At 39.0% G+C, this 24,439-nt stretch overlaps 3 protein-coding genes across 3 annotated transcripts; 1 reads left to right on the forward strand and 2 right to left on the reverse strand.

The window, feature by feature from the left end:
• Positions 1-2,257: 2,257 nt before the first annotated feature.
• On the reverse strand, positions 2,258-3,559 carry LOC144656445 (uncharacterized). Its single transcript, XM_078516667.1, has one exon. It carries the CDS (start codon positions 3,327-3,329, stop codon positions 2,862-2,864), a length of 468 nt encoding a protein of 155 aa, XP_078372793.1. The 5' UTR covers positions 3,330-3,559; the 3' UTR covers positions 2,258-2,861.
• A 6,453-nt stretch (positions 3,560-10,012) lies between these two features.
• LOC144656440 (uncharacterized) lies at positions 10,013-13,162 on the reverse strand. Its single transcript, XM_078516662.1, has one exon. It carries the CDS (start codon positions 12,992-12,994, stop codon positions 10,031-10,033), a length of 2,964 nt encoding a protein of 987 aa, XP_078372788.1. The 5' UTR covers positions 12,995-13,162; the 3' UTR covers positions 10,013-10,030.
• Positions 13,163-15,893: 2,731 nt separating this feature from the next.
• LOC144657830 (trace amine-associated receptor 4-like) lies at positions 15,894-18,010 on the forward strand. The gene is made up of 3 exons (XM_078518195.1): positions 15,894-16,062; positions 16,229-16,678; positions 17,553-18,010. Exons 2-3 carry the CDS (start codon positions 16,231-16,233, stop codon positions 18,008-18,010), a joined length of 906 nt encoding a protein of 301 aa, XP_078374321.1. The 5' UTR covers positions 15,894-16,062; positions 16,229-16,230.
• Positions 18,011-24,439: the final 6,429 nt, after the last annotated feature.

The raw sequence follows: 24,439 nt of genomic DNA on the forward strand, positions 1-24,439 counted from the left end.
CCTTTTTTTTGTTTTTTTTTTTTTTTTTTTTTGTTCCCCCCCCCCCCCGTAGCTCCTTTAATTGTTAATGGTGATTCAAACATTTGTTTGTTTTTGTTTGTTTGCTTTTCTATGGGCTCCCTGGTCACTTTTTTGTATGAACCAGGTGAGATATAAACACTGCACGTATTAAGTAATGGAAGCAAGAAGTTGAAAGTTGTGATACACTGAGCGGAATCCTGATTTGTCCAACCTCCGAGGGAAAAGAAATTGGAAGCTCGAGAAATTGGAGGTGAAATTGAAGTTTTCAACTTTTAGTGAAGCAATCTGAGGAGAAAACGTCTTTTGATTTGGTTCGAGTTATAGGAAAGTTCGAGAAATCTGAATTCCACTGTATGTAATGATTTTTTTTTTTTACCCAAAAACTGATTCTGTTAAACGTGCATTAATTATGGAGTTAGAGACTGTTGTGAGTGTTTTGTTGACAAATACACGCACGGTACGCTGGCCCGCACAAAGTTATGAACGAGAAACTTTTCTTTAATACTGCACTGAGTTCATTGTGAGGCCAGCGAAGTGCGTGTATTTGTCAACAAAACACGAACGAACAGACTCTAACCCTTTTAATATACAATCTGAGTACACTGCATTTTACGAACTGCTTTAAGCGATCATCGACTGAACGAACTTCAAATCAACAAACTTAATGCTTTTTAAAAATAAGAAGTGTAGTAGTACATAATTACACGGGATTACAGTCTCGCATGTAAGTGTTTCAATAATATAAAAATCACAAATTAGCCGTACAGAAATAAAACTTAAAATGGTTCATGGAGAAAAATTTTCGTTCATCACCTGTGGTCGTTCATAAATACAGTCAGCGAGAAGCTTGTTCAATGCAAGTCGAATGGCTTTGTGGGTCGTTTGTATTGTTTTTTGGTAATAAATATAATATTTTTGAATCACAATCAAGTCAATCGCACACAAAAATGTATTTACCCGATTTGAGCTTCAGTTTACCTTTGAACATGAAAGTGCTTCAAGTTGTTATCCTCTTCGATGTAATGTTTTGTTTGGTATTGGATCGTTGATAATTTGAGGAATATACTTTTCTTCCACTTCCTACAAGCTGTATTTATTGAAGCTGAAGACACCTTCAATAATGCACGATTTTCGTGCATTATTGTCAATACTGCACTGTCTGAGTTTGCTGACGACAGGTAAAGCAAAATCACGTGATCTATTTTAACCAATTGAAAAAAACGCGCGTGGATTTTGGACAGTGAACTAAGAAGATTGTATATTAAACGTGCATAAAGAATCTGTCGGAGACCCAAGAATAGTTGGGCGGATAACTGCAAAGTAAAGAAAATCCAGTGAGAGGAAATAAGAAACATAGCGGAAAGTCAGTTTTATTTGTTAACGATTTTCGCGGCAGATCACTCTCTTTTTCTTGTTTCATTCGGCCAAAAGTACATCGTACCCTGGGTCTCTCTTGATGGCTTTCGAATTATGTATATTAAAACTGAAGTTTCAATGTCCTTTTGAAGTCAATTTAACCACAACTCAGAGTCTTTCTTTACAGCGTGATGGGGTATTGCTACTCCCCCTCCCCCCCCCCCCCGGGTGGAATGCTAGTACAGTGAAATCCCGGTATAACGATCCTCGATATAACGATATTCCCAGTATAACGATGTATATTCTATGTTCCGGCAAAAGTTACATCAAAATGTATGGTACAGAACCCCGATATAACAATCTTCGATATAACGATATTCCCGATATAACGATGAGAATTTAGCGGACCGAACGTAAAATCTTTCCCGATATAACGATATTATAAGTTCACAGTCACAATTTAAGCAAAACATTGAATATAACGAAATAACCTGTCAGTAATCGAGTCATCTCAACGTTTCTGTCAACAGCTTTGTACGAGGATCGATACGAAAATGATACTGTGTTCTAAGCCTCTTTATCGGCGTTATCCTCCTTGCCATTCAATAGTTCTGTTAGTTTCAGTATCTTTCGCAAGGTTTACTCCGATATAACGATATTTTCGGTTATTTTACAGCCATATCGTTATATCGGGGTTTCGATATAACGATACCTCGATTTACCGTACCCAAATTCGAGTAGCCTGAGCGCGTCTCTTCTTTCTACGTTAAGTCCTGCCTTTCCCCCTTGGTTTTAATTTTAAATTCTTGTAGGGGGAAAAAAAAACCAACGGAAAAAAAAATTAAAAAAAAAAAAAAAAAAAAAGGAAAAAGATATAACAATATAACTTTACTGCTCCCTTGGCATATTGTTGTATCGGGGTTCCACTGTATATCGGAGGTTACCCCCAGCATTTTATTCAAGTTGCCAAATAGTTCGCCGGGACCTATTAATACTCTTGTTTAATGCTGATTAATAAATTACGATATTTGTCTGGAATCAAGTTTGTTTGTTGCCTCGAAGAGACATTTAGACCGGAATAAAGTTCGTGCTTTGTTGGTAAACATTGTGTCCTTTATTTTAAAGTTCAATATTATTATCATGTGCTAGAGGGATTCCAGCTCTATTTTGGAACTAGCTCAAAAGTCTGTATGGATATATGCAAATGGACACTTTATTTTAAGCCAGAAAAGAAAATGGTGTAATTTAAAGTTCAGAAACTGTCGTTTAAATGAAAAGCATAGTTTTCGTTGAATCATTAGTCAGATTTATGTCGCTATTTCCTGAAAAAGCGATCGGATTTAATTATATTCATAACTAAATATAAAATCAACCTGCCTACAAATGCAATATTCATAAGAGCCTTTGTTATTTATTCAACCGAAGACATCACTTTAGCAAAACTCTTTAAGACTCCGGTCACGCCATGCAAATTTTCATTCCCATCAAACTTCAGTTTTCCTTTTGGAATATTTCTCGTAACACGCCAACAAAACATCTCTTATTTGCTCGTCTTCGACAAATTCTAACGGCGATTCACCGTCATTATTCTTCACGTAGATGTCGCCTCCACACATTATCAAATACTTTACGATATCCAAATATCCCTTGGCCATCGCATAGTGCATGGCTGTCCATCCATCTTCGTCCCGCTTTCCCACCTCAGCTCCAAGTTCAACAAGAATCTTGCAACACTTCATACTTCCAACGAAAGCTGCCGTACTTAAAGAGGTATGGCCATACTCATTAAAGAAGTTCACGTCCAACTTTTCCTCGCTCTGTGCAATCATTTCAAGCTCTTTCGTTGTATCTTGCCCGGGAACCGTTTCTCGGATAATCAGGTCTTCAGGAAAGCGGGTAGCAATTGATTTGCATGTTTCATTTTCATTCAGGTCGGTTTCGACGTTTGACATGTCGCCCGTTCGATGTCGACTAAAACTTGTGAAAGACAATTTCCATATCGTTTGAGCAGCGGCGCTGTGAAACACAGTTACACAACACAGAAACACACTCCTGTCCCGTGCCTTCCACAAAAGTCAGCAAAGTTCTTTGAGTCGGACGGGAATAAAGCAAAACGAACCAACTTCACGCGCGCTGTCGCAACGTTTATAACTCAAAAATTATATGGACGATAATTTGTTTGCGAATTGTTTTGGACCACTATAATTAGCCAATCATTGTAGTTTTTCAATCGTGAAACCGCTACACCTAATTACCTTCGAACTTCCTTTGTTTCGTTTGTTTACACCGCCATGTCCTATATTAAAATTGCATGATCAATCGTTAATTGAAGTGGAGTTTTCGTCGCGTTCAATGTTTGTTCGGTTCAACACAAAGTAATCACAAGGATTGAAGGACACATTGTGAATTTCCGCCGATACGAGTTTCTGTTTGTAGAAGCATGAAGGACGAAGTAATCCTATTTGTTGAGTTTGTGTTTTGTTTATTGTTGTTGATATGGCACTTGTTGATACACAGTTCAAACTAATATTACACTGCATGGATTTACAAAAGCTATGGGCCGAGTACACGCATTCCCTAAGATATATAAAGCCAAAATTACACGACATTCAATTCGGGGTCTGGCACTCCAAAATGTAGGCACACGGGCCAATAAAGTTTGGCACTTTCCGCTTCATTTACGCGACAAAAATGTGTAACAATTTACATTTTTTCCGTATACACTTGTGAAGGGTACCCATAACAAATAAGAAAGGCACTCTAAACAATGTTACCCGCACTGCGGCACTCAAAAACGTTGCTTTCAAGTTAGAATATGGACTCAAAAGATTTGAAGCAGGGGCGGATCCAGGGGGGGTGGATTGGGTGGCTAGCCACCCCCCTTGATCCACCAGAAAAATAAAAATAAACATATTAAAATAGAAAATAAGGACAATGTCCATCCACCTTTCATAGTCAGGCGGCCGTTCAAAGTTAAGAAAGGCCATTTTTCCAAAATAGGAGATTTTCAAAAGGCCTGTTTTATGAAATTGAAGAAGCAGAGACCGATACAACGTAGAATGAGAGAGTTGTCTTGTCTTTTTCGGCTGGCAAACCAGCCTTTTGGTATATTTTTGTTTTTAATTTTTTGGTATAATAATATTTAAAAAAAACCGAAAAAAAAAAAAAAAAAAAAAGGAAAAAAGAAAAAGGGGGATGAACTTCTGGCTTAATGTAACAAAACATGTGTGTATAATTTTAAAAAATTAGATTCCTTTTAACTTTCAAGAGTTGTTTTAGCCTTGCTGGAATGATTTTCTTCTCCATTTACATCTTTTTTAGCGAGTTTTCGTACCGTTTTTTCGCATCAAAGCGATTTCAAAAGCAAGCAAAGTCGCCAAAGTTGTTCCCAGGCCACTTTGCCAAGGGCTAAAAATTTTCACGCATGTGGGTGAGCAAAAAAACGCCTATCATGCTGTTCTTTCCTGTAAGTTCCTGGCTTGTCAACTTTAAATTTCAATCACTGTTCATTTCATAAGAAGTAGACGTTTTCTCCGAAATATAACTCAAGGTAAGTTGAAGAAAGAATTTTTGCCAAATTATCAAGGAAAAACACAGTGTTTTAATAACTTGATTGACAGCTGTATAAAGCTGCTCAGAATCGCGGAAATCACGTCTAAGAGGCTTCAACTTTTTAAAATTTTCTGAGGGGGGCATGCCCCCAGACCCCCCTAGGGGGAAGGAGCCTTTGGCTTCACTAAATATGGGTCGCAGACCCAAAATGATTTGCACTCTACTTTCAAAAAACTGCCTAAAAGCCCGAATCCCCCCCCCCTACCATAAAATACAAACTGGGGCTTGAACAATATAGTAAACAAAAATATTGGTAAACAGCCACCCCCCTTTGAGAAATTCTGGATCCGCCCCTGTTGAAGACAGACTAAAGAAGTCGGATTATATTTAAAAAGGCGTATTTATTTGCAACATACTCGTATAGCCGTCGCATTTGCTCGTTGGAATTTATTCGTGGACGAAGCTTTGTAGAACGAGATATATTTTTTAAACGTTTTTTTTACTTATGTCGCCTCATTACAAGCTTAAAAACTAGACTGCACTTAAATTTACCCCAACGAAAAAGCTTTTTGTGCCGAGCCAAACATACAGAAATGGCCTCTGTATTGTCCATCAGCCGAAAGTTTCCGAAAAGTCACCGAGCGCTGCCGGTGAATTTTAAAGAGGAATGAATTTGATGCCTTTGTGTGCAAGCGATATAAGTCATCGCTACTTACTTCAATATGACCAAACAGAATTAGATATTCAATAGTGTACACAGTGCAGTTCCGATTTCGTAAGATTTTCCTGCCTTTAACTGAAATCTTTTTTTATGGGAACAAATTCCCAGAATTAAATTTCCCGCAACACATGCAAGGATAAGCCAAAGAATATGTTCTAGACTGACAAAGATCAGCTTAGGCGCTGTTCACACCTGCCTTCGAACCTGCCGACTTTTTACGAGAAGTGTGATGTTTAGATTTACATGTAGCTGGACTACAAAAATGGCGAAATAAAATAAAATCGTGTTCTGAAGCGTTGTACTTTTCTGTTGCGATACTTTGGAAGAATCGAGGCTGTCAATTCGTTCAAGTCATACATTTTCCGGGGGGGGTTCCCTTTTTTTGGGGGGGGGGGGGGTTTTTTTTTAAAAAAAAATTTTTAAAAAATAAAAAAAATTTTTTTTTTTTTTTTTTTCCAGACACCCCCCCCCCCCCACAATTTTCTTCGATGCCCGAGTGCCCCTTGGCTGTCAAGTGAACGTGTCTCTAGGGCCACACAAATTGAATTAAAAAATAAAAATTAAACAATTTTAATTTTACTTAATTTTTTTTTTCCAAAAAATTTAAAAAATGAAAAAAAAGGATGCCAGGAAAATGGTAAAAATGTGGAATTGACGATTGTTATGTCACCGCATCACAAAATGTATAAGTACACGATTCAAATATGTATTTTTTAACTTAGTGTTCATTTTTACAGGTCCCCGGAGAAATTAAACCGTAAGTTTTCCCCTCCGTTGACAAGGTTTGTTTCAAATAAACAATCACAGCTGAGAGCTGACAATTTCGTTTCAGACTATTGTACATTAATATTGACTTTAAAATGCTTCCAAAGCAAGATTAATGTGTAATTGCTTATATTTCATTAAAATATTGACTATATAAATCAATATAAGCTAACGTACACTGAATATTATTACTGAGGGAAACACTATTTTTCTCAGAAAGATTTTCAACGCTATCTACTTCTTTAGCCATACAGAAACGAGCGCTTGAGTCCTTAAAAATCATTTCCATGACACAGTGTGAGAAAGAAATAATATTAACAGCTTGGACTTACGGTTTAAAGTGGTATTTGCATTTTCTTTTCTTAATAAAGGATGAATTACGCCAAAGTTTATGACTGTCATGAAATGAATGCTACAAGCTGACAAATTTTCATCCTCCCTGGTTGACTAATACTGGTATTCAGTAGAACATGTAGTAGAATTTGGCGTTACTCAGTGATTTAATTTTTTGGGACCCGATATTTCTTGTCGCTAGTGCTGTTTTTAAAAGTTTGTTTCATTAGCCAATAATTAAATAACACATTCAATTTGAAAATGGATTGAAGTCATTACTTCAAGTGCTCTCCCACTGGCCTCTTCAGTTTATCATTCATGGGTGTTTTCTTTGTAGACAACTCCTATAAATTTGCATCTTCTTTATATCTCCATCTTGGTGTATTAGGTGCATTTCATGCACGAAAAGACCTATTCGCCAATTTTAGTTCCTTTTTCCAAAAAGCATTAAAATCCTCGTGACAGTGTCCCTTTAACGGAACCGATTTAATCTGAACTCATTTGCTTTATTTTATAATCAAAATATAATATGTTAGGACGCGGACAAAAACATTCCTGAGTACTTAAATGAATCAATTTAGACGGCAACAGAGGCATCAAGAAACGGAATTCAGTACAAGAAAGTAATTTTTATGCTACTTGACCGTGGCAGTGAGCTCAGAAATCACTGGCTCGTCGTGGCTGCAGGAAGAATACGTAATTTGGCAAAACACTGCATGTCGAAACGACGAATGCCGCCAACTTAAAACCTACTAGTTTCCCATATTGATTCTATATCCGTGAGTAAGCTAAAATAGTAATAAACCCAAGGTGAATGACTTGTTAATTCATTTCTGGGAAGGTAAACCCTTTCGAGCTATTTGCAAACATTTTCAAACGAATCCTCGCGCGTCAAAATTCAGTCATCATTACACATAATTATGCAAATGATTTTTAATAATTTTTTGTCTATCAACAGAAGCAGTGCAGGCAGCTGCCACAACTGGAATAATCTGGCTCTTGGTGACGATTTTGAGACGATTTATTTTACCCACAAATCCTTCCTTTATGTTGAGCATAGTTTTGGCTGTGTTCTTCTTCGTTCTGCCAATTTTCAACCATATTAGAATCCTCACTGCAATTCGTCGTCATAACAACCAAGTGGTGGACGCTGTTGCAGGACAGAATTTATCCGTTCTATTTAAGCGGGAGAAGAAAGCAGCTATTGACATGGTCATAGTAATTGTTGTGCTAATGCTATTCTTGGTTCCTGCATTATTTGTCAATGTGTTTCAAAATTTGTTGCACGACAAATTCGAAGTCTTGTACGCCTGGTCAACAGCTACAATTTTTGTTAACTCCTCCATAAATCCTGTTATTTATTTGGTTCGAAACAGAGACATCAGAAGTGCGGTAAGATCATTGATGTGCTTTTGAGTACTGAGCTGTAGTGCTGTCTTGTTTGTTTCAAAATTTTGTTAAACCCTTTACTTTATTATAATTATCCAAACGTTGTTTTATTATATTAAAAATAAATATTTATATATATTTGTTTCCACAATGGTTCACAAAATATGAGAAAGGAAAGTCTTTAAAGCAGACGCTTAGCATGGGAAGCTACGAAAAAAAATGGTGATCACGCGGAGTGAAGCTTGAGACGTTAAAATAATGGACATAAGGGATACTGACAACGTAAGGGGCATATGAATCTCAGAGCAGCTTTTTCCTGCACTTTGGGTTTGGCTCGACGGGGGCTCCATTGCACTGGTTGCTTGCATTTTTCCCAGTCCTTGAGAGAAAACGCTACGCAACTCGTGATATATCTGAAGTTATTATCTGTCAAAAAACGAATAAATAAGGTTTATATAAGGTGTATTTATCTTTTTCGTCTCTAAATTGCTAGATTTCTCTATAAACAAAATTAAAATTATGATAAACCTTTCTTCCTATGTTATGCTCACAGCTATCAGAACGGAAACCTAAGTAAAAAGTTGCATGAAACCACGAAAGAACTTATTTAAACAAAAGCGGCGGAGCACGGGAGACAGGATCGTGCTTAGCAGGATAATATGGTGTGGGACTTATAAAAAACACTCCTTTCCCCAAAAACGCTACTAGCAGAGGTCCACAATCTGTTTAGATTGTATTTGACATCACCTGTGGCATCGGTGAATTCAGGGCGTACATTTTCTGCCCTCTGAAGTCAAAAGAACAACATAAAAAGCACCATGAAGCAGGATCGTCTGAAATGCCTAGTTATGCATTATCACAAACCGATTACGGTTTGTGATAATGTCTTTAACACCGGACAGTGTTAAAGACATTTTGGGAAATTTGAAGGTGGGGATGCGCTCACACCGGGGGGCTATGCGCTTGGCTTGGTATACGTCCCCCCCCCCCCACCCCCAAGTTTCAAAACGCTCCGCCACCTCTATTATTAAAATAGTATGTTAAAAAGCATCGGTGATCGGTGATCGGTGATCGGTGTATGCTGGACTACCTCGCGCTAACACGCTTTTTGTACGGAGACTTACAGACCGCGCCCTTTGAGAATAACTATGGTTATTATACATTAGAATTACTTTGAAACATGTGATTGGTCTAGAGCATTCAGTCAATATACAGTAGCATGTGAACTTGACATGATAACCCAAATCTGCAGCAGATATTGGGTTATCATGTCGAGTTCAAAGTCCGCCTAGTTTCCAAGCCCCCTGTCCGTGTAGTGCTGTCAAACTTTTGAAAATATGGCTGAGCGATTTGCTTCCTTTTCAGAAGAGGAATTGAAAGTTTTAATCGAGAATTAAGATTCTAAAAACACCAAGAGAACAACAAAAACAAATGTAAATATTCTGAATGATTATTTGAGGGAGTAGAACCTGGAGGAACTACAAGATAAAACTGCTTTGGCCAATGTTCTGACGAAGTTTTACGCCGGCGCTAGAAAAAGTGATGGCACAAAATCTCCATTTTCAGGCCAAAGAACGGAAGCAGAAACTTCCTTATCTTCAGAAAATAAAACGATACAGTACAGAACCTCAAATTACTTCCCCGAAGAGATAAAAGATTACCGTATTTACTCGAATAAGCACCGCCCCCGAATAAGCGCCGCCCTCAAATAAGCGCCGTATTTGGGACACAAATGTGAATAAGCGCCACAGTCCCGATGCGGCGCTTTTTCGAGGAATTTTGTTAAACTAAAAACAGCACTACATGTCCTGCAAAGCAACTATTAAACAAACTTGGAAATTTCTTTCCATTAAAAGCGATTTTTTAACATACATAACATAATCCTCTTCGCGCCTAGGAGGCACATAAGGCTGAGACCAGAGATTTCCATTGCTCCCTTTCCATGGCTACCTTCTCAAGTTCTTTCCACGTCTTCCCTGCTGTTTTCATTTCTGCCTCGATCGTCCTCCTCCAAGTCTCCCGTGGACGTCCTTTCTTCCTTCTTCCACTATCCGGTGTCCATCTTAATGCAGTTCGTGTTATGCTATCTCGGCCTTTCCTGATAACATGCCCTAGCCACCTCCATCTTCTTTGCTTTATTACCATGGCGATGTCCCGTTGTCCTGTCCTTTGATAGAGTTCCTTGTTTGTGATCTTCTGGGGCCAGTATATCCTGCATATCTTTCTCAGGCATGAAGTGTGGAAACCTGAGAGTCTCTGGCTGTCTCTTTGGGTAACCCTCCAGCATTCTGCACCATACAGTAGCACTGACAAGACATTGCTGTTATAGATCTTTATCTTGGTTTTTTCACTGATGTTTGGTGACCTCCATACTTTATTCAGTTGGACAAATGATGATTTGGCCTTCTGAAGACGGCTGGTAATGTCCTTAACCGTGGCATTGCTTTTGCTCATAACACTTCCCAGGTAAGTAAATTCCTCTACTTCCTCCAAATCTTCATTCTCCAACTCCACTGGTAATGGTGTATCTGTAAGCTGCATTGTCTTGGTCTTCTTCCTGCTGATGTTCAAGCCCAGTTGTTTGGCAGCTACCGAGAGGTCTGATGTTTTTCGTTGTAATTGATCTCTAGTAGAGGACACTAGCGCCACATCATCGGCAAAGTCTAGATCTTCCAGCAGAGACGTCAGTGTCCATCTGATGCCCCGTCTTTTGTTGCCTATTGTCTTGCGCATTATCCAGTCAATGGCTACTAAGAATAACATGGGAGACAGGACGCAACCTTGGCGCACCCCGCTCCTAACACTGAACCAGTCTGTTAGCTTCTTCTTATGGATAACACTGCAAGTGAAGTTGTTGTAGAAAAGTTTGATGATGCTGACAATCTTCTCAGGGCACCCATAGGCTAGCAGGATATTCCATAAGGTGTCTCTGTGAATGCTATCAAAGGCCTTTTCCAGGTCTATGAAATTTACGTGTACCTTGGTGTTCCACTCAATACACTGCTCAAAGATATTCCGGAGCGTGAAAATGTGGTCTATGCATCCTACCCCTGGTCTAAAGCCTGCCTGCTCTTTTCTTAAGATGGTGTCAATGGCATCACTGAGTCTCATATGAATGATTTTACAGAAGATCTTGCTTGGTACCGAGAGGAGTGTTACTCCTCGCCAGTTAGTGCATTGTGTCCTATCCCCCTTCTTGGGGAGTTTAACAATCAGTCCCCTGCACCAGTCTTCAGGTATGGTCTCGGCATTCCAGATTTTATGGAATAAGTCATATAACCAATCTGTTGCAAAGCGGATGTCAGTTTTCAGTACTTCTGCTGTGATGTTGTCTATTCCAGGCGCCTTGTTGTTCTTCAGACTCTTGATTGCTTTTAAAATCTCATTCTTTGTTGGTGGAGAACAATCGATGTTCAATTTGTCTCCTAACGGCCGTGCTATACAAGCCCGCTCTGCTGGGTCTGGTCTATTAAGGACCTCTCTAAAGTGCTCTGCCCATCTTTGTAGCTGTTTATCTTCGATTGTGATTCTCTTCCCATCCTTGTCTTTCACAGCATCGCATTCTCCCTGGAATTTTCCAGAGAGTTCCCTTGTTATCCTATACAGCTCGCCTTGCTCTCCTCTACTTGCAGCTCCTTCGGCCTGGGAGGCTAAGTTCTCATAGTGCCTTCTCTTGTCCTTCCGTAAATTTTTCCTAACTTCTCTATTAGCCAACGAGTACTCTATTGAAAGCTTCTCTCTTAGTCTCTGTGATCTTACAACACCTTTCTTTTCCTTGATCTCTCTACGCTTGTCAATTAGGGACCAAGTCTCAGCACTTATCCAGTTCTTATCTCTTTTCCTTTTCTTCCCTAGCACACATTCACATGCGTGCAAGTAACTCTCCTTTCCTAACCTCCATGCTGATTCTGCATCCCTTTCTGCCTCCTCATCAACATTACTTAGAGCCTCATATTTGTTTTTTACAGCTATAGAGAAATCCCTACTGACATCTGGGTTTCTCAGCTTGGCAGTGTTGTACCTTTGCCCCTTTTCTTCCATCTTGGTGGGGTTTCTTCTTAGCTTCAGTTTGACAGTTGCTAGAAGAAGATGGTGATCGCTTCCAACATCAGCGCCCCTCTTTACGGTGACGTTGTGAAGAGAGTGCTTCCAGCGACCGTTAATCAAGACATGGTCTATTTGATTCTTGACATTCCCATCTGGTGAGATCCATGTAAGCTTATGTATCTCTTTGTGTTCAAAGATGGTCCCCCCAATCACAAGATCATTTAAACCACAGATATCAGCTAACCTCTCTCCGTTCTCGTTCATATCACCACAGCCATTTCCCCCCATGATCTTTTCCCTTCCTTCGTTAGAACATCCTACTTTGGCATTCAGATCACCAATCACTAGCAGAACATCATGTGAAGGCACGTTATCTATTGCTTTTTGCAGCTGTTGGTAAAACGTGTCTTTTATCTCCTCCTCAGCATCGTTGGTTGGGGCGTAGCATTGTATAACAGATAACTTTGTGTACCTGGATTTAAATCTGGCTACCATCAGTCTCTCATTTATCGGTGTCCACTCTATCATGCTCTTCTTTGCTGCTTTTGACATCATGATCGCTACTCCTTGTCTATGATCGTTATCCTTCCTCCCTGAATATATAACTGTGTTACCCAGTGATGTTGTTACACTGCCATTACCAGTCCATCTACACTCACTTATGCCTAAGATATCAATGCGGTAGAGCAACATTTCCCTTTCCACCTGTGCGGTCTTGCCTGTTTGAAACATAGTTCTGACATTCCAAGTGCCAATACGGCACTTTGACTTTGGGCTTAGGAGTGGCCTGATCGTGCGCTGTGCAGTCATTCGTCCAGCTCCGGGCTGGAAACCATCTCCCTCGTCCTGTGTTTGTGTATTTCTCTGATCCTCAGTTTCCGTAGCAATTAATTACTGTGATGGGGTTGCTAGCCCCACGCACAAGTTTGCCAGAGCCCTGTTAGCCGGCATTACCCGTTTCCATCTCCCACGACGAGGACGTAGGGTTGGACTTTGGGAGACAAAGCGATTTTTTTTTTTTTTTTTTTTTTTTTTTTTAAAAGCGATTTTTTACCGCTCATCTATTAGTTTTTTTATCCAACATTTTTTACAATACCTAGCAATAGTTCTGTAAATGTTGTGAAGGCCGCGGACTTTGCCAGGACAGCTAGCACCACTTCTGTATTCAGCAAAAGACGAATACTGACAATCAAAAGACGTTATTTTCAATTGCCATAAAAAGATTAGATTCTTTGTGACGTCCAAATTTGAAATAAGCGCCGCCCTCGAATAAGCGCCGCACTTGAGGCGCGAAAAATTTAATAAGCGCTGCGGCGCTTATTGGAGTAAATACGGTACGCGTGAACACAAACACTGACAACAAACAATCTAAAAGTATGTCTAGATTTGAGCTATGCCAAGGTTCGTCAGGCGTTAATAGTCCAGGTCTGTTTGGGACTGGAACCGTTTTAAAAACACCATGGGATACATTGCTGTTTTTCGAGAGAACATGGCGAGTGCGATTTGTCATCTGCAGAAGCGAGAGAAAACATTTCCGACAAGTAGACAAGACGATTGGTTAAGCGAACGGAGGCGAACGCGGGCAACTTTTGATTGGTTCAGTGTATGCGCAAACGCATCCAGAGCGTACGGATTGCGAATAGCTGCTCTCTTTGACGCCACTCAGATTTCTGATATATAGGTCAGTCAAGCAAGACTCGCTCTATATCAGGGATACTTTTAGCGGGAAATTGTGCTAAGCTTACTTTGATCCTCTAAATTACTAGAGGATGAAATAAGTCGCAAAAACTCAGAGAATCAGTTTTTCAAGGTCATGCAGAAATCGCTTTATACAATTTCTAATTTGGTCCTGACCCTTTACAGTACTTAGAAAAATATATTAATTACTGGCTAAGGAAATAAACTCAAGACAAAAATAATAGATAACATGTATTGACAATCACATGTAATGATAAAGTAAGATATAGAATTCGCAACTTATAGCAAGAATGTAATGATGTACATTTATCAGTCTTTGGCGGTGCCAAAATCAAGCCCGTGTTTTGAATCTGAATTTTACGTGAGTTACATGAAATTTTGTGTGGGCATCGGCGTAATATTAACATCAGAAATATGGTATGTGTACTAATTGATTTTGGCTTATACTTATTGTTTTGTAACATCTGCATCATTTTGCACATTGTAAGTTTGCGCGCGACAAACGCATTCGGCCGCCTATAATTGTGCTCTGTCGGATCGTCGGAGTGAAAAGGCTTGAATTGCAGCTTAGTAAATGATGTTCCCGACCAATCATGACTGTAGGATATTAAAGTACATACGAAAATAGAATGTTTCCTTTCTTTTAATTTATCATATTGCTTTTGTAGCCAGGTACAGCTTTGACGGTAATAGTAACATCGACTACAAATCTCTCACCCGCTGAGTGGTAAAATATTGTCATTAAGTGATTAAATATTACAATTTCATGAACCAAACAAACCAAAACTCAGGATACAGTCAACTCTCGCCTTGTGGACACCCCGCTATTGCGGACACTCGCTATTACGGACAAAATCCAGATCCCCGGTTAACAAGGTTTGACAGGAAATGAGATCCGCTATTACTCTCGCGGACACTACAATGCCCAGAGCGTGTCCGCTATAACAAGAGTTGACTGTACTGACAGTGTCATGTTTTTCTTTATGTTGCAAGAGGGATGACGAGGCATAGCATTCAATTATCTGGAAAAAGGAGCAAAACATCGGGAATGATGCTATAAAATTGAGTCAAACATATATAGCCTGTGACGCCGTGGTAAATCCGAAGAAAGGAAACATTCTATTTTAATATAGCATTAAAAAATTTTCCCCTGACACTTTATTTAATATTTTACTCCCGCTTCCTATGTGACAACAAAATTAGCATTTTATTACGTTAATAACAATATTTAATTATCAGGGTTTGAAAGACGGTCCATTATGCTCTGGCGGTCTGGCTGATCAAGCCGATTTTGAGCGTCGGTCTGCAGGCACATTCTTTATTATCTGGCGGTTTACGGGCAAGCAATTAATGGCGGTCTCGGTCTTAAGGAGAAAATAAAAGAAATTGGCGGTCTAGAAAGAAAAAAGCATGGCGGTCTGCGGACTGAATGAGCCCCTATAAAAGACCCTCTTGAAAGGCTTTAATGAGTGTTTGACTTTAAATTGCTTTCAAACAAGATTAATCTAATTGCTACTATTTCATTTAAATATTGACTACACACATCAATATAACCTACCATACCAGACACTAAATATTATGTCTGAGACCTACACTTCTTTTGAGTATTGATATTTTCAACGTTTTCTCCTTCTCTAGCTAATAATAAAAGAAACGAGCGCTTGAGTTCTCCAAAAATGTCTTCCACTGACACACGGTGTGTGAAAGAAATAATATTAACAGCTTGGAAGAAAGGTTTTAAATAGGATTGCATTTTCTTTTCTTAAAGGAGCAATTAAGCCAAAGTTTATGACTGTCATGAAATGAATGATACAAGCTGACAAATTTCCATCCTTCTTGGTTGACTAATATTGGTATTCAGTAGGACATGTAGTACAATTTGTGTGTTACACACTAATATATTTTTTTGGACATGATATTTCTTGTCGGTAGCGCTGTTTTCAAAAAGTTTATTTCATTAGCCAATAAATGAATAACATATTCAATTTGAAAATGGATTGAAGTCATTGCTTCAAGTGCTCTCCCACTGGCCTCTTCAATTTATCATTCATGAGTGTTTTTCTTTGTAGACAGCTCCTATAAATTTGCAAAATTCATAACCATCTTACAGAAATGAAACAAGTTAAATTGTTGATCAAATTTTGCTAACTTGATCTTTAGTCAAGACAGTATACTTCAAAGTAAGAAGTTTGAATTTAGTGGGTGTTATTTTAGGTGAATCAAGGTAAAAGAACTTGATCAAACAGGCAAAAACGAAACTTGAATGAATGACATTAAATTGGGCAAAAGGTAAGTAAAGTATTTTAACCGATTTAAATTTTCTTCTATTCTTTCTTTACCTCGTAGTTATGACTCAAAATGAGAATGGTACATTGTGCGGTCTACCTCACTGGCTACAAATCCCAAGCAATGACACTGCCTCCTTCATAAATGATGTCGTTCTGTCCGCCGTCAACGTTCCTTTCTGTGCCTTTGCGTTTATTGGAAACATGGCTGTCATTGTAGCTGTTATCAAGACACCTTCCCTACAAAGCCCCTGCAATGTTTTGCTGTGCAGTCTGGCCACTACTGATTGTTTGACCGGTTTGATAGCTCAGCCAATATTTGTTGCCTGGCGTTTGATGATTCACCGCATCCATGAATCCTGCGATCATCAGGTTGAACTGTTTAATGCGTATAATGTGTGCCAAGCAGCCTTTGCAGGATGGTCGTTCGCTAATATCACCTTGATTAGCTTTGATCGCCATTACGCACTCGCAAAGCCTTTGGTTTACCGTACATCCATAACGAAGAAAGGTAATAATTTTAACATATAGAGTCAATATTTCAATTATAACCATTTTTACCATTGCAATATAGGCTTACCTAGGCTGAATTAATATGAGGCGTGGAAAGTTGCTAGAGTTTAGGAGGTGAGACGGCTAAGGTTCGTGGTTTGTTGCACCTTCAATACCAGTGAAAGTACCGCGAGTTGACGTCCTGAAAAAGCCATTCCAATCAAAGCCCGCGTACAATTCGACATGCATGTAGAAAAAATGGCCCGCGCGATCAAGCTTTGTTAAATGGAGCTTGTTCGCAGGTTGAACTGGATATTTTCACAGCTTTTAAAGAAACGGTGCCGGTGCTGTGATAAAATACCTGTTGACTGAATTTTTAGGCGGGAAGGAAAATATTTTGCTCTCGTTCATGGGGTACGCCTCGAGCCAACTATTTCCCCCTCTGGCCAAAAGTTGCCACTAGCAAAGTTAGAAGTTCATGGCATTTTCATTTCCAGTTGAGTTTATTCCTCAAGATTTGTTAACCCTCAGAAAGAAACGGGAGGATGCCACCACCCTCCCCCTTGAAGTTTTTTTGAAATTTTGATAAGAGGATTTACTCCATAATGATGAAACTTTAAGTATTTGACGTTGTCATGGCGTCATAATTACAAGCAGGTCTAGCCAAAAATCGTCACTTTTTAACATTTTTCTTTATTTTTCCATTTTTTTGAAACAAAATTGTATGACTTGTTTATTTTTACATTCCATAAGCATTCTGGCTCGATTCTGCATCAATTTCCCTTATTTTCTGACTTTCTAAGAAAATGGTAAATTCCAAGATGGTGGAATTCAAGATGGCGGCTCTAATTACAAGCGATCTTTAATAGGAAATACGATATTTTTATCAACAGAAGCAGTACAGGCAGCTGTCATAGCTGGTATTATCTGGCTCTTGTTGACGGTTTTGATACGTGTTACTCTGCCCACAAACCCTGCCTTTTACCTGAGCCAAGTTTTGGGTTTGAGCTTTGTCATTCTGCCAATCCTGAACCACATTGGAATCTTCATTGCCATTCGTCGTCATAACAACCAAGTGGTGGACGCCGTTTCAGGACAGAATTTATCCGTTTTATTTAAGAGAGAGAAGAAAGCGACCATTGACATGCTCATAGTGATTGTTGTGCTAATGCTTTTCCTGGCTCCTTCAATATTTATCAATATGTTTCAACGGTTATTAAGCGATAAATTCGAAGTCTTGTACGTCTGGTCATCAGCTACCATTTTTCTTAACTCCTCCATAAATCCTGTTATTTATCTTGTTCGAAACAGAGAGATCAGAAGTGCGGTAAGGTCAATTATGTGCTTTTGAGTACTGAGCTGTAGTGCTGTCTTTTTTGCTTTTAAATTTTGTTATATACTTTATTTTATTTTCTTCTCCGTAACTAAGATACCTTTAATTTCATTTTCTTCTCGAATTCAAGCAACAAGCGAGTATTTCAAGGGCTAAGGGCCTGTTTATATGGAAGAGAGTTCTTCCTGGTAGGAGGGTTACCCAGCCTCTCCCCCGAGCTATCTTTTGCCGAGTGTTTATATGAGAAAGCTGTCCCTGTTTACCGAGCCAAAACTTGGCCCTCTCGGTTCAAAAGACTGGCGATAGTTGTTTTGAAACATCTATTATGGTTGCTTTTTCTAAAATCAGGAACGCTGAATCATCGACCAAGACCATTTTTTGGACTAATTTACCGCCGACTTCGATTTCAATTTATCTGCAATTTTGTTTTTGCTGATTGTAGCGTTTGCGCTCCGTATGTGTCAACTTGTCCCTGGTAGGCGAGGCAAAAATAACCAAACTGTTTATATGGAGAAAAAGTTGGCTCACTCACCAGGGTCAGCTTACCTTCAAAGCGAGTGTCCCTCCACCCAGGGCCACCCTACCCCCCCCCCCAAGCAAACTTTGCAATTTCTTAAACGGTTCGCAGCTATTTATAAAGAAACCTATGAAAAGTTCTCTCGACCGGGGTGGCTCGGTATGGTGGGTAACCCTCCTACCAGGGACAACTCTCCTCCATATAAACAGGCCCTAAGATGAATAATAGAGGTGAAAAGGAATCACCCTGTCTAACCCCACAATGAACTGGGAAAAGATCAGTAATGAATCCATTGTTTAAAACACAAATGGACACATTAGCATAAAACGTCTTGATCCACTGTAGAAAGTATGTTCCAAAGATGAATTTTTCCAGGACTTTTAAGAGGAAAGTAACGAAGTTAAAGTGTCGAATGCTTTTTCGAAGTCAATTGCCATGAGAATACCTGAACAATCTGTAAATTGGGCGAATTAAAGTGCATCCACTGCACATCTTCAATCGTTCAAACTCCATCTACTATTGATCTTCCTTTGTTAAAGCCATTTTGATAAGGGCGTATAAGATTAGGTAGAGGTAGAGTTCTTGCAATTGCTTTGAATGCAATTTTGACGTCGACATAAATCAAAGAGATTGGTCTCCAGTTTTTGATGAATCGTCTGTTTTTGTCTTCTTTTCTAATAAATTAATCATAGCCTCGGTTTTTGTCAACTGGATAGTTGTCCCTGCTCGTGAGCAAAATTTAGGGACTTCCATATCAGATGCCAGAAGCCGAGGTAAAACTTCGCAGTCAAACTATCTGGAAGGATTTCAACGCTTCAAAATATCCGTTAGTTGAAATGTAATTTTTTTTTATCCAAGAGTTCATGCTGCTCATCAGTCAATACTTTTTATCATTCGATGCGATTTTTTCTTCCTTTTCATTGGCCGAGAGCCCACCATGTGATCTGCAAATAACTGCCTACAAATAATGGTCTGCTCGTGCGCACTAGCGTCTGACAGTGATTTTGCTACAAATAGTAATCTGCTCATGCGTAGTTGTGTCCACTTCCGAGAAAAAATGGCAGCTAGTTTTCCAGAGATGAAGAAGAGCGGTTGGATTTTTCTGATAGGCCCGAAAAACACAGCGAAGCTACAAAGAAGGCAATGGAATCTCCTCTTATTGTATTTTGGCAATATCTGAAAGACAGAGAATTGGATGAAGACCAGCTCGTATTATTGAACACATTCAATTTGAAAATGGATTGAAGTCATTACTTCAAGTGCTCTCCCACTGGCCTCTTCAGTTTATCATTCATGAGTGTTTTCTTTGTAGACAACTCCTATAAATTTGCAAAATTCATAACCATCTTACAGAAATGAAACAAGTTGTTGATCAAATTATGCTAACTTGATCTTTAGCCGAAACGTTAAACTTCAAGGTAAGAAGTTTGAATTTAGTGGGTGTTTATTAAGGTGAATCAAACTAAAAGAACTTGATCAAACAGGCAAAATCGAAACTTGAATGAATGACAATAAATTAGGCAAAAGGTAAGTAGAGCATTTTAGCCGATTAAAATATACACTTCTTCTTCTCTACTTCTTCTTTCCCTCGTAGTTATGACTCAAAATGAGAATGGTACACTGTGCGGTCTACCTGAGTGGTTACAAATCCCAAGCAATGACTCTGCCTCCTTCATAAATAATGTCGTTCTGTCCGCCGTTAACGTACCTTTCTGCGCCTTTGCTTTCCTTGGAAACATGGCTGTCATTGTAGCTGTTATCAAGACACCTTCCCTACCAAGCCCCTGCAATATTTTGCTGTGCAGTCTGGCCACTACTGATTGTTTGACCGGTTTGATAGCTCAGCCAATATTTGTTGCCTGGCGTTTGATGATTCACCGCATCCATGAATCCTGCGATTATCAGTATGAACTGTTTTCGGCGTATCACTTGTCTCTGGTAGTCTTTTCAGGATGGTCATTCGCCAATAACATTCTGATCAGTTTTGATCGCCATTTTGCACTCGCAAAGCCTTTGGTTTACCGAACATCCGTGACGAAGAAAGGTAATAATTTTAATATGTAGAGACAATATTACAATTATAACCGTTTTTTGGGGGGGGGCCTACCAAAGCTAAATTAGCATGATGCGTGAAACGTTGCTAGAATTTTGGAGGCGATGATCAGAGCACGACTTGTTACACGGCTTTAGAAACGTACCAGTGAATTATTGCACCTCCGACACCAGTAAAAGTACCGCGAGTTGCCCTCCAGGAAGAGCCATTCCAATCACGGCGCGCGCAAAATTATTTAAGGATGCTCGATGTTATAGTCTTTTAGCTCTAGGGTGGTCGTTTTGAAAATGAAAATTATCTAAGAAGTCAATCTTCTATTTTTGCAAACTATACCATTATGATCAAGTATGAACAAAGTTTGATTTTTACTGGTTACTTAGTAACAATAACAAAGGTAACCATAGCAACGATTGTCGTTTTCTTTTTTTTCAAACAAGCCTGATTTTCTCGAAATGTGGATTGACTCTTGGTAATCATTTTTGATATGATAAAGTATGGAAGATTGATTACCTGTAGACTTAATTTTAGAAACAGCTGTTAGAGCGTTTATGGGGTAAGCCCCGAGCCATATTTTCCCTCTGACCTACAATTGTCATTAAGTCAAAACTAAGCGCACAATAACCAGTCGAACAATCAAAATACTTCTCGGGAAGTTAGGAGTTCATGGCGTTTTCATTTCACTCCAGTTGAAGTTAATACTTCCGTAAAATTTGTTGAACAAACCCTTATTTAGCAGACATCTCTATTGAGCAGCGACGGCCTGCTTTACTAATTTTCGCGATTTTTATAATCGCGCAAAATAAATATTGCGCGAAATATAAACACACGAAAATCTATACCATATTTTTAAGAAAACCAATAAAACATTTTGAATGTTTGGAATTGCAACTATCTACCCTTGAAAATATCTTTCCGTCTTGCCTTCGACTAGCACCCTTCCTCTGATAGTACAGGCAACAAAGTCTCCGTTTGCAGACTCCTTGCAGTTTATACACCCAGACCTTTGTATATTTTCAGCACTGAATTTCTTAGTCTTTGACGACTGATCCATAGACTGAAACACTGTCAAAATCGCGAAATTCAACACACTTTTGTTTTAATTTTTCTTGTAATCGCGAAAATTGATGCTCACGAAATTCGGTTCCCGAAGTTTTGCGAAATTATGTTCGCGCGAAATTAAGTAAGAAAAAGGTACACATGGTTTGTTTTCAACAAACTATTGACAGAAGAATCCAAAATAGGAATTGGCGACTTATAAACACAAACAAACATACGCTTGTTATCGTCTTGAAAACACATTCTCACTTAGCTAATTAATGATCTTTTGATTTCCTGGCAATAAAGTGATGTTTCTAGCGAGCCTTATGCCAATTTCTAAAGAACCCGTATTAAGCGACCAAAATTGGTGCGCTCACAGTGAGGATCGCTATTACTGCTTGCTCAACCCTATTAAGCGGCCACTTACCAAAAGGTGACAGCTTAATAGCGGTTCAACTGTAGTCTCACTCAATAGAAAATACGATGATTTTTTTTTTCTATCAACAGACGCAATGCTGGCAGCTGTCACAACTGGAATTATCTGGCTCTTGCTGACGATTTTGATTCATTTTATTTTGCCCTCAAACCATGCCTTTAAGCTGAACGTAGTTGTGGCTGTGTGCTTCTTTGTTCTGCCAATTTTCAACCACATTAGAATCCTCACTGCAATTCGTCGTCATAACAACCAAGTGGCGGACGCCGTTTCAGGACAGAATTTATCCGTTCTATTTAAGCGGGAGAAGAAAGCAGCCATTGACATGGTCATAGTGATTGTTGTGCTAATGCTTTTCTTGGCTCCTGCATTATTTGTCAATGTGTTTCAAAATTTATTGCACGATAAATTTGACGTCTTGCACGCCTGGTCAACAGCTACCCTTTTTCTTAACTCGTCCATAAATCCTGTTATTTATCTGGTTCGAAACAAAGAGATCAGAAGTGCGGTAAGATCAATGATGTGCTTTTGATTACCGATCACCGATCGATCTGTAGTGCTGTCTTATTCGTTTTAAAATTTTGTTAAACCCTTTACTTTATTATAATTATCCAAACGTTAGTTTTATTATATTAAAAAGAGATATTTATAGATATTTGATTCCACAATGGTTCACAAAAAATAAGAAAAGAATGTCTAAGAAGCAAACGCAAAGCATGGGAGAATCCGAAAAAAAAATTCCTTGATCACGCGGAGTGAAGCTGGAGTCGTTAAAATAAGGGACATAAGGGATACTGACAACGTAAGGGGCATATGAATCTCAGAGCAGCTTTTTCCTGCACTTTGGGTTTGGCTCGACGAGGGCTCCCATTGCACTGGTTGCTCGCATTTTTCCCAGGCCTTGATGGAAAACGCTACGCAACTGGTGATATATCTGAAGTTATTATCTGTCAAACAACGAATAAGGTTTATATAAGGGACGGACCATTATTTTTTTGGAGGGGGGGGGATGAAAAATATTGAAAAAAATTGTTTGCAGGGCCTGGAAAGGCAAAATAAATTGTTTGCAAACACGATATGTATAACAAAAAATAGTACGAATTTCGAAAAAAAATGATTGCAGAGGTGCATAAACTAAAAAAAAAGTTTGCAGAGGAAAATTTTTCATGCCCCCCCCCCCCTCCAAGAAAATAATGGTCCGTCCCTAAGGTGGAATTATCTGTTTTCGTCTCTAAATTGCCTAAGATTTCTATATAAACAAAAATTAAAATTATAATAAACCTTTCTTCCTATGTTATGCTCACAGACGGAAACCCAAGTAAGTAAAAAGTTGCATGAAACCACGAATTAGCAGGATAATATGGTGTGGGACTTTCAAAAAACCTCCTTTCCCCAAAAACGCTACTAGGAGAGGTCCACAATCTGTTAAGATTGTATTTGACATTACCTGTGATTCCAGAGCGTACATTTTCTGCCCTCCGAAGTCTAAAGAACAACTTAAAAAGTACTATAAAGCGGGATCGTTTGAACTGCCTAGTTATGCATTGTCACAAATCGATTACGGACACACCAGACACTGTTAAAGACATTTTTGGGAAATTTGAGTGGGGGATACAAACACATCAGGGGGGGGGGGCTATGCGTTTGGCTTGGTATACGTTCCCCTACTCCCAAGTTTCAAAACGCTCCGACACCTCTATTAATAGTATGTTTCAAAGCATCGGTGATCGGTGTATGTATATCTCAATTGCTAGGCTACCTCGCGCTAACACGCTTTTTGTATGGAGACTTACAGACCGCGCGCTTTGAGAATTACCATTGATGTATGTACATTTTTTGTCAGCCTAATAAAAAAGGAATTCGAATGTGTTTATTATTTTCCAACAAAAATTAAAATAATTTAAAAAAATTGCAAATTACAAATCTCCATTTTCAGACTAAAGAATGGAAGCATAAACTTCCTTATGTTCAGAAAATAAAAAGATCACAGATTACTTCCCCGAAGAAAAAAAAAGGTTACCCGTGAACACAAACACTGACAACAAACAATCTAAAAGTATGTCTAGATTTGAGTTATGCCAATTTTGTAAGATTCGTCAGGCGTTAATAGTCCAGGTCCGTTTGGGACTGGAACCGTTTCAAAAACACTATGGGATACATTGTTGTTTTACGAGAGCACATGGCAAGTGACATCTGTCATCTGTAGAAGTGAGAGAGAAAACATTTTCGACAAGTAGATAGTATGATTGGTTTTGCGAGCGGAAGCGAACGCGCGCGACTTCTGATTGGTTTAGTCTGGTTTAGTGAATATGCAAACCCAAACCAAAGCGTACGGATTGCGAATAGCTGCTCTCTTTGACGCCACTCGCTTTTCAGAACTCTGAGAGGTCAATCGAGCAAGGCTCA

The sequence above is a fragment of the Oculina patagonica genome, chromosome 6, assembly GCF_052425735.1.
Source record: "Oculina patagonica isolate OP01 chromosome 6, crgOcupat, whole genome shotgun sequence".
NCBI lineage: Eukaryota > Metazoa > Cnidaria > Anthozoa > Scleractinia > Oculinidae > Oculina > Oculina patagonica.

What these genes read in the sequence shown, in the direction of transcription:
- LOC144656445 (XM_078516667.1), bottom strand. Translation starts at nt 3,329, where the DNA reads ATGTCAAACGTCGAAACCGACCTGAATGAAAATGAAACATGCAAATCA.
- LOC144656440 (XM_078516662.1), bottom strand. Translation starts at nt 12,994, where the DNA reads ATGACTGCACAGCGCACGATCAGGCCACTCCTAAGCCCAAAGTCAAAG.
- LOC144657830 (XM_078518195.1), top strand. Translation starts at nt 16,231, where the DNA reads ATGACTCAAAATGAGAATGGTACATTGTGCGGTCTACCTCACTGGCTA. An exon ending in TACATCCATAACGAAGAAAG is followed by an intron (nt 16,679 to 17,552) that starts GTAATAATTTTA and finishes TTTTATCAACAG; the next exon opens with AAGCAGTACAGGCAGCTGTC.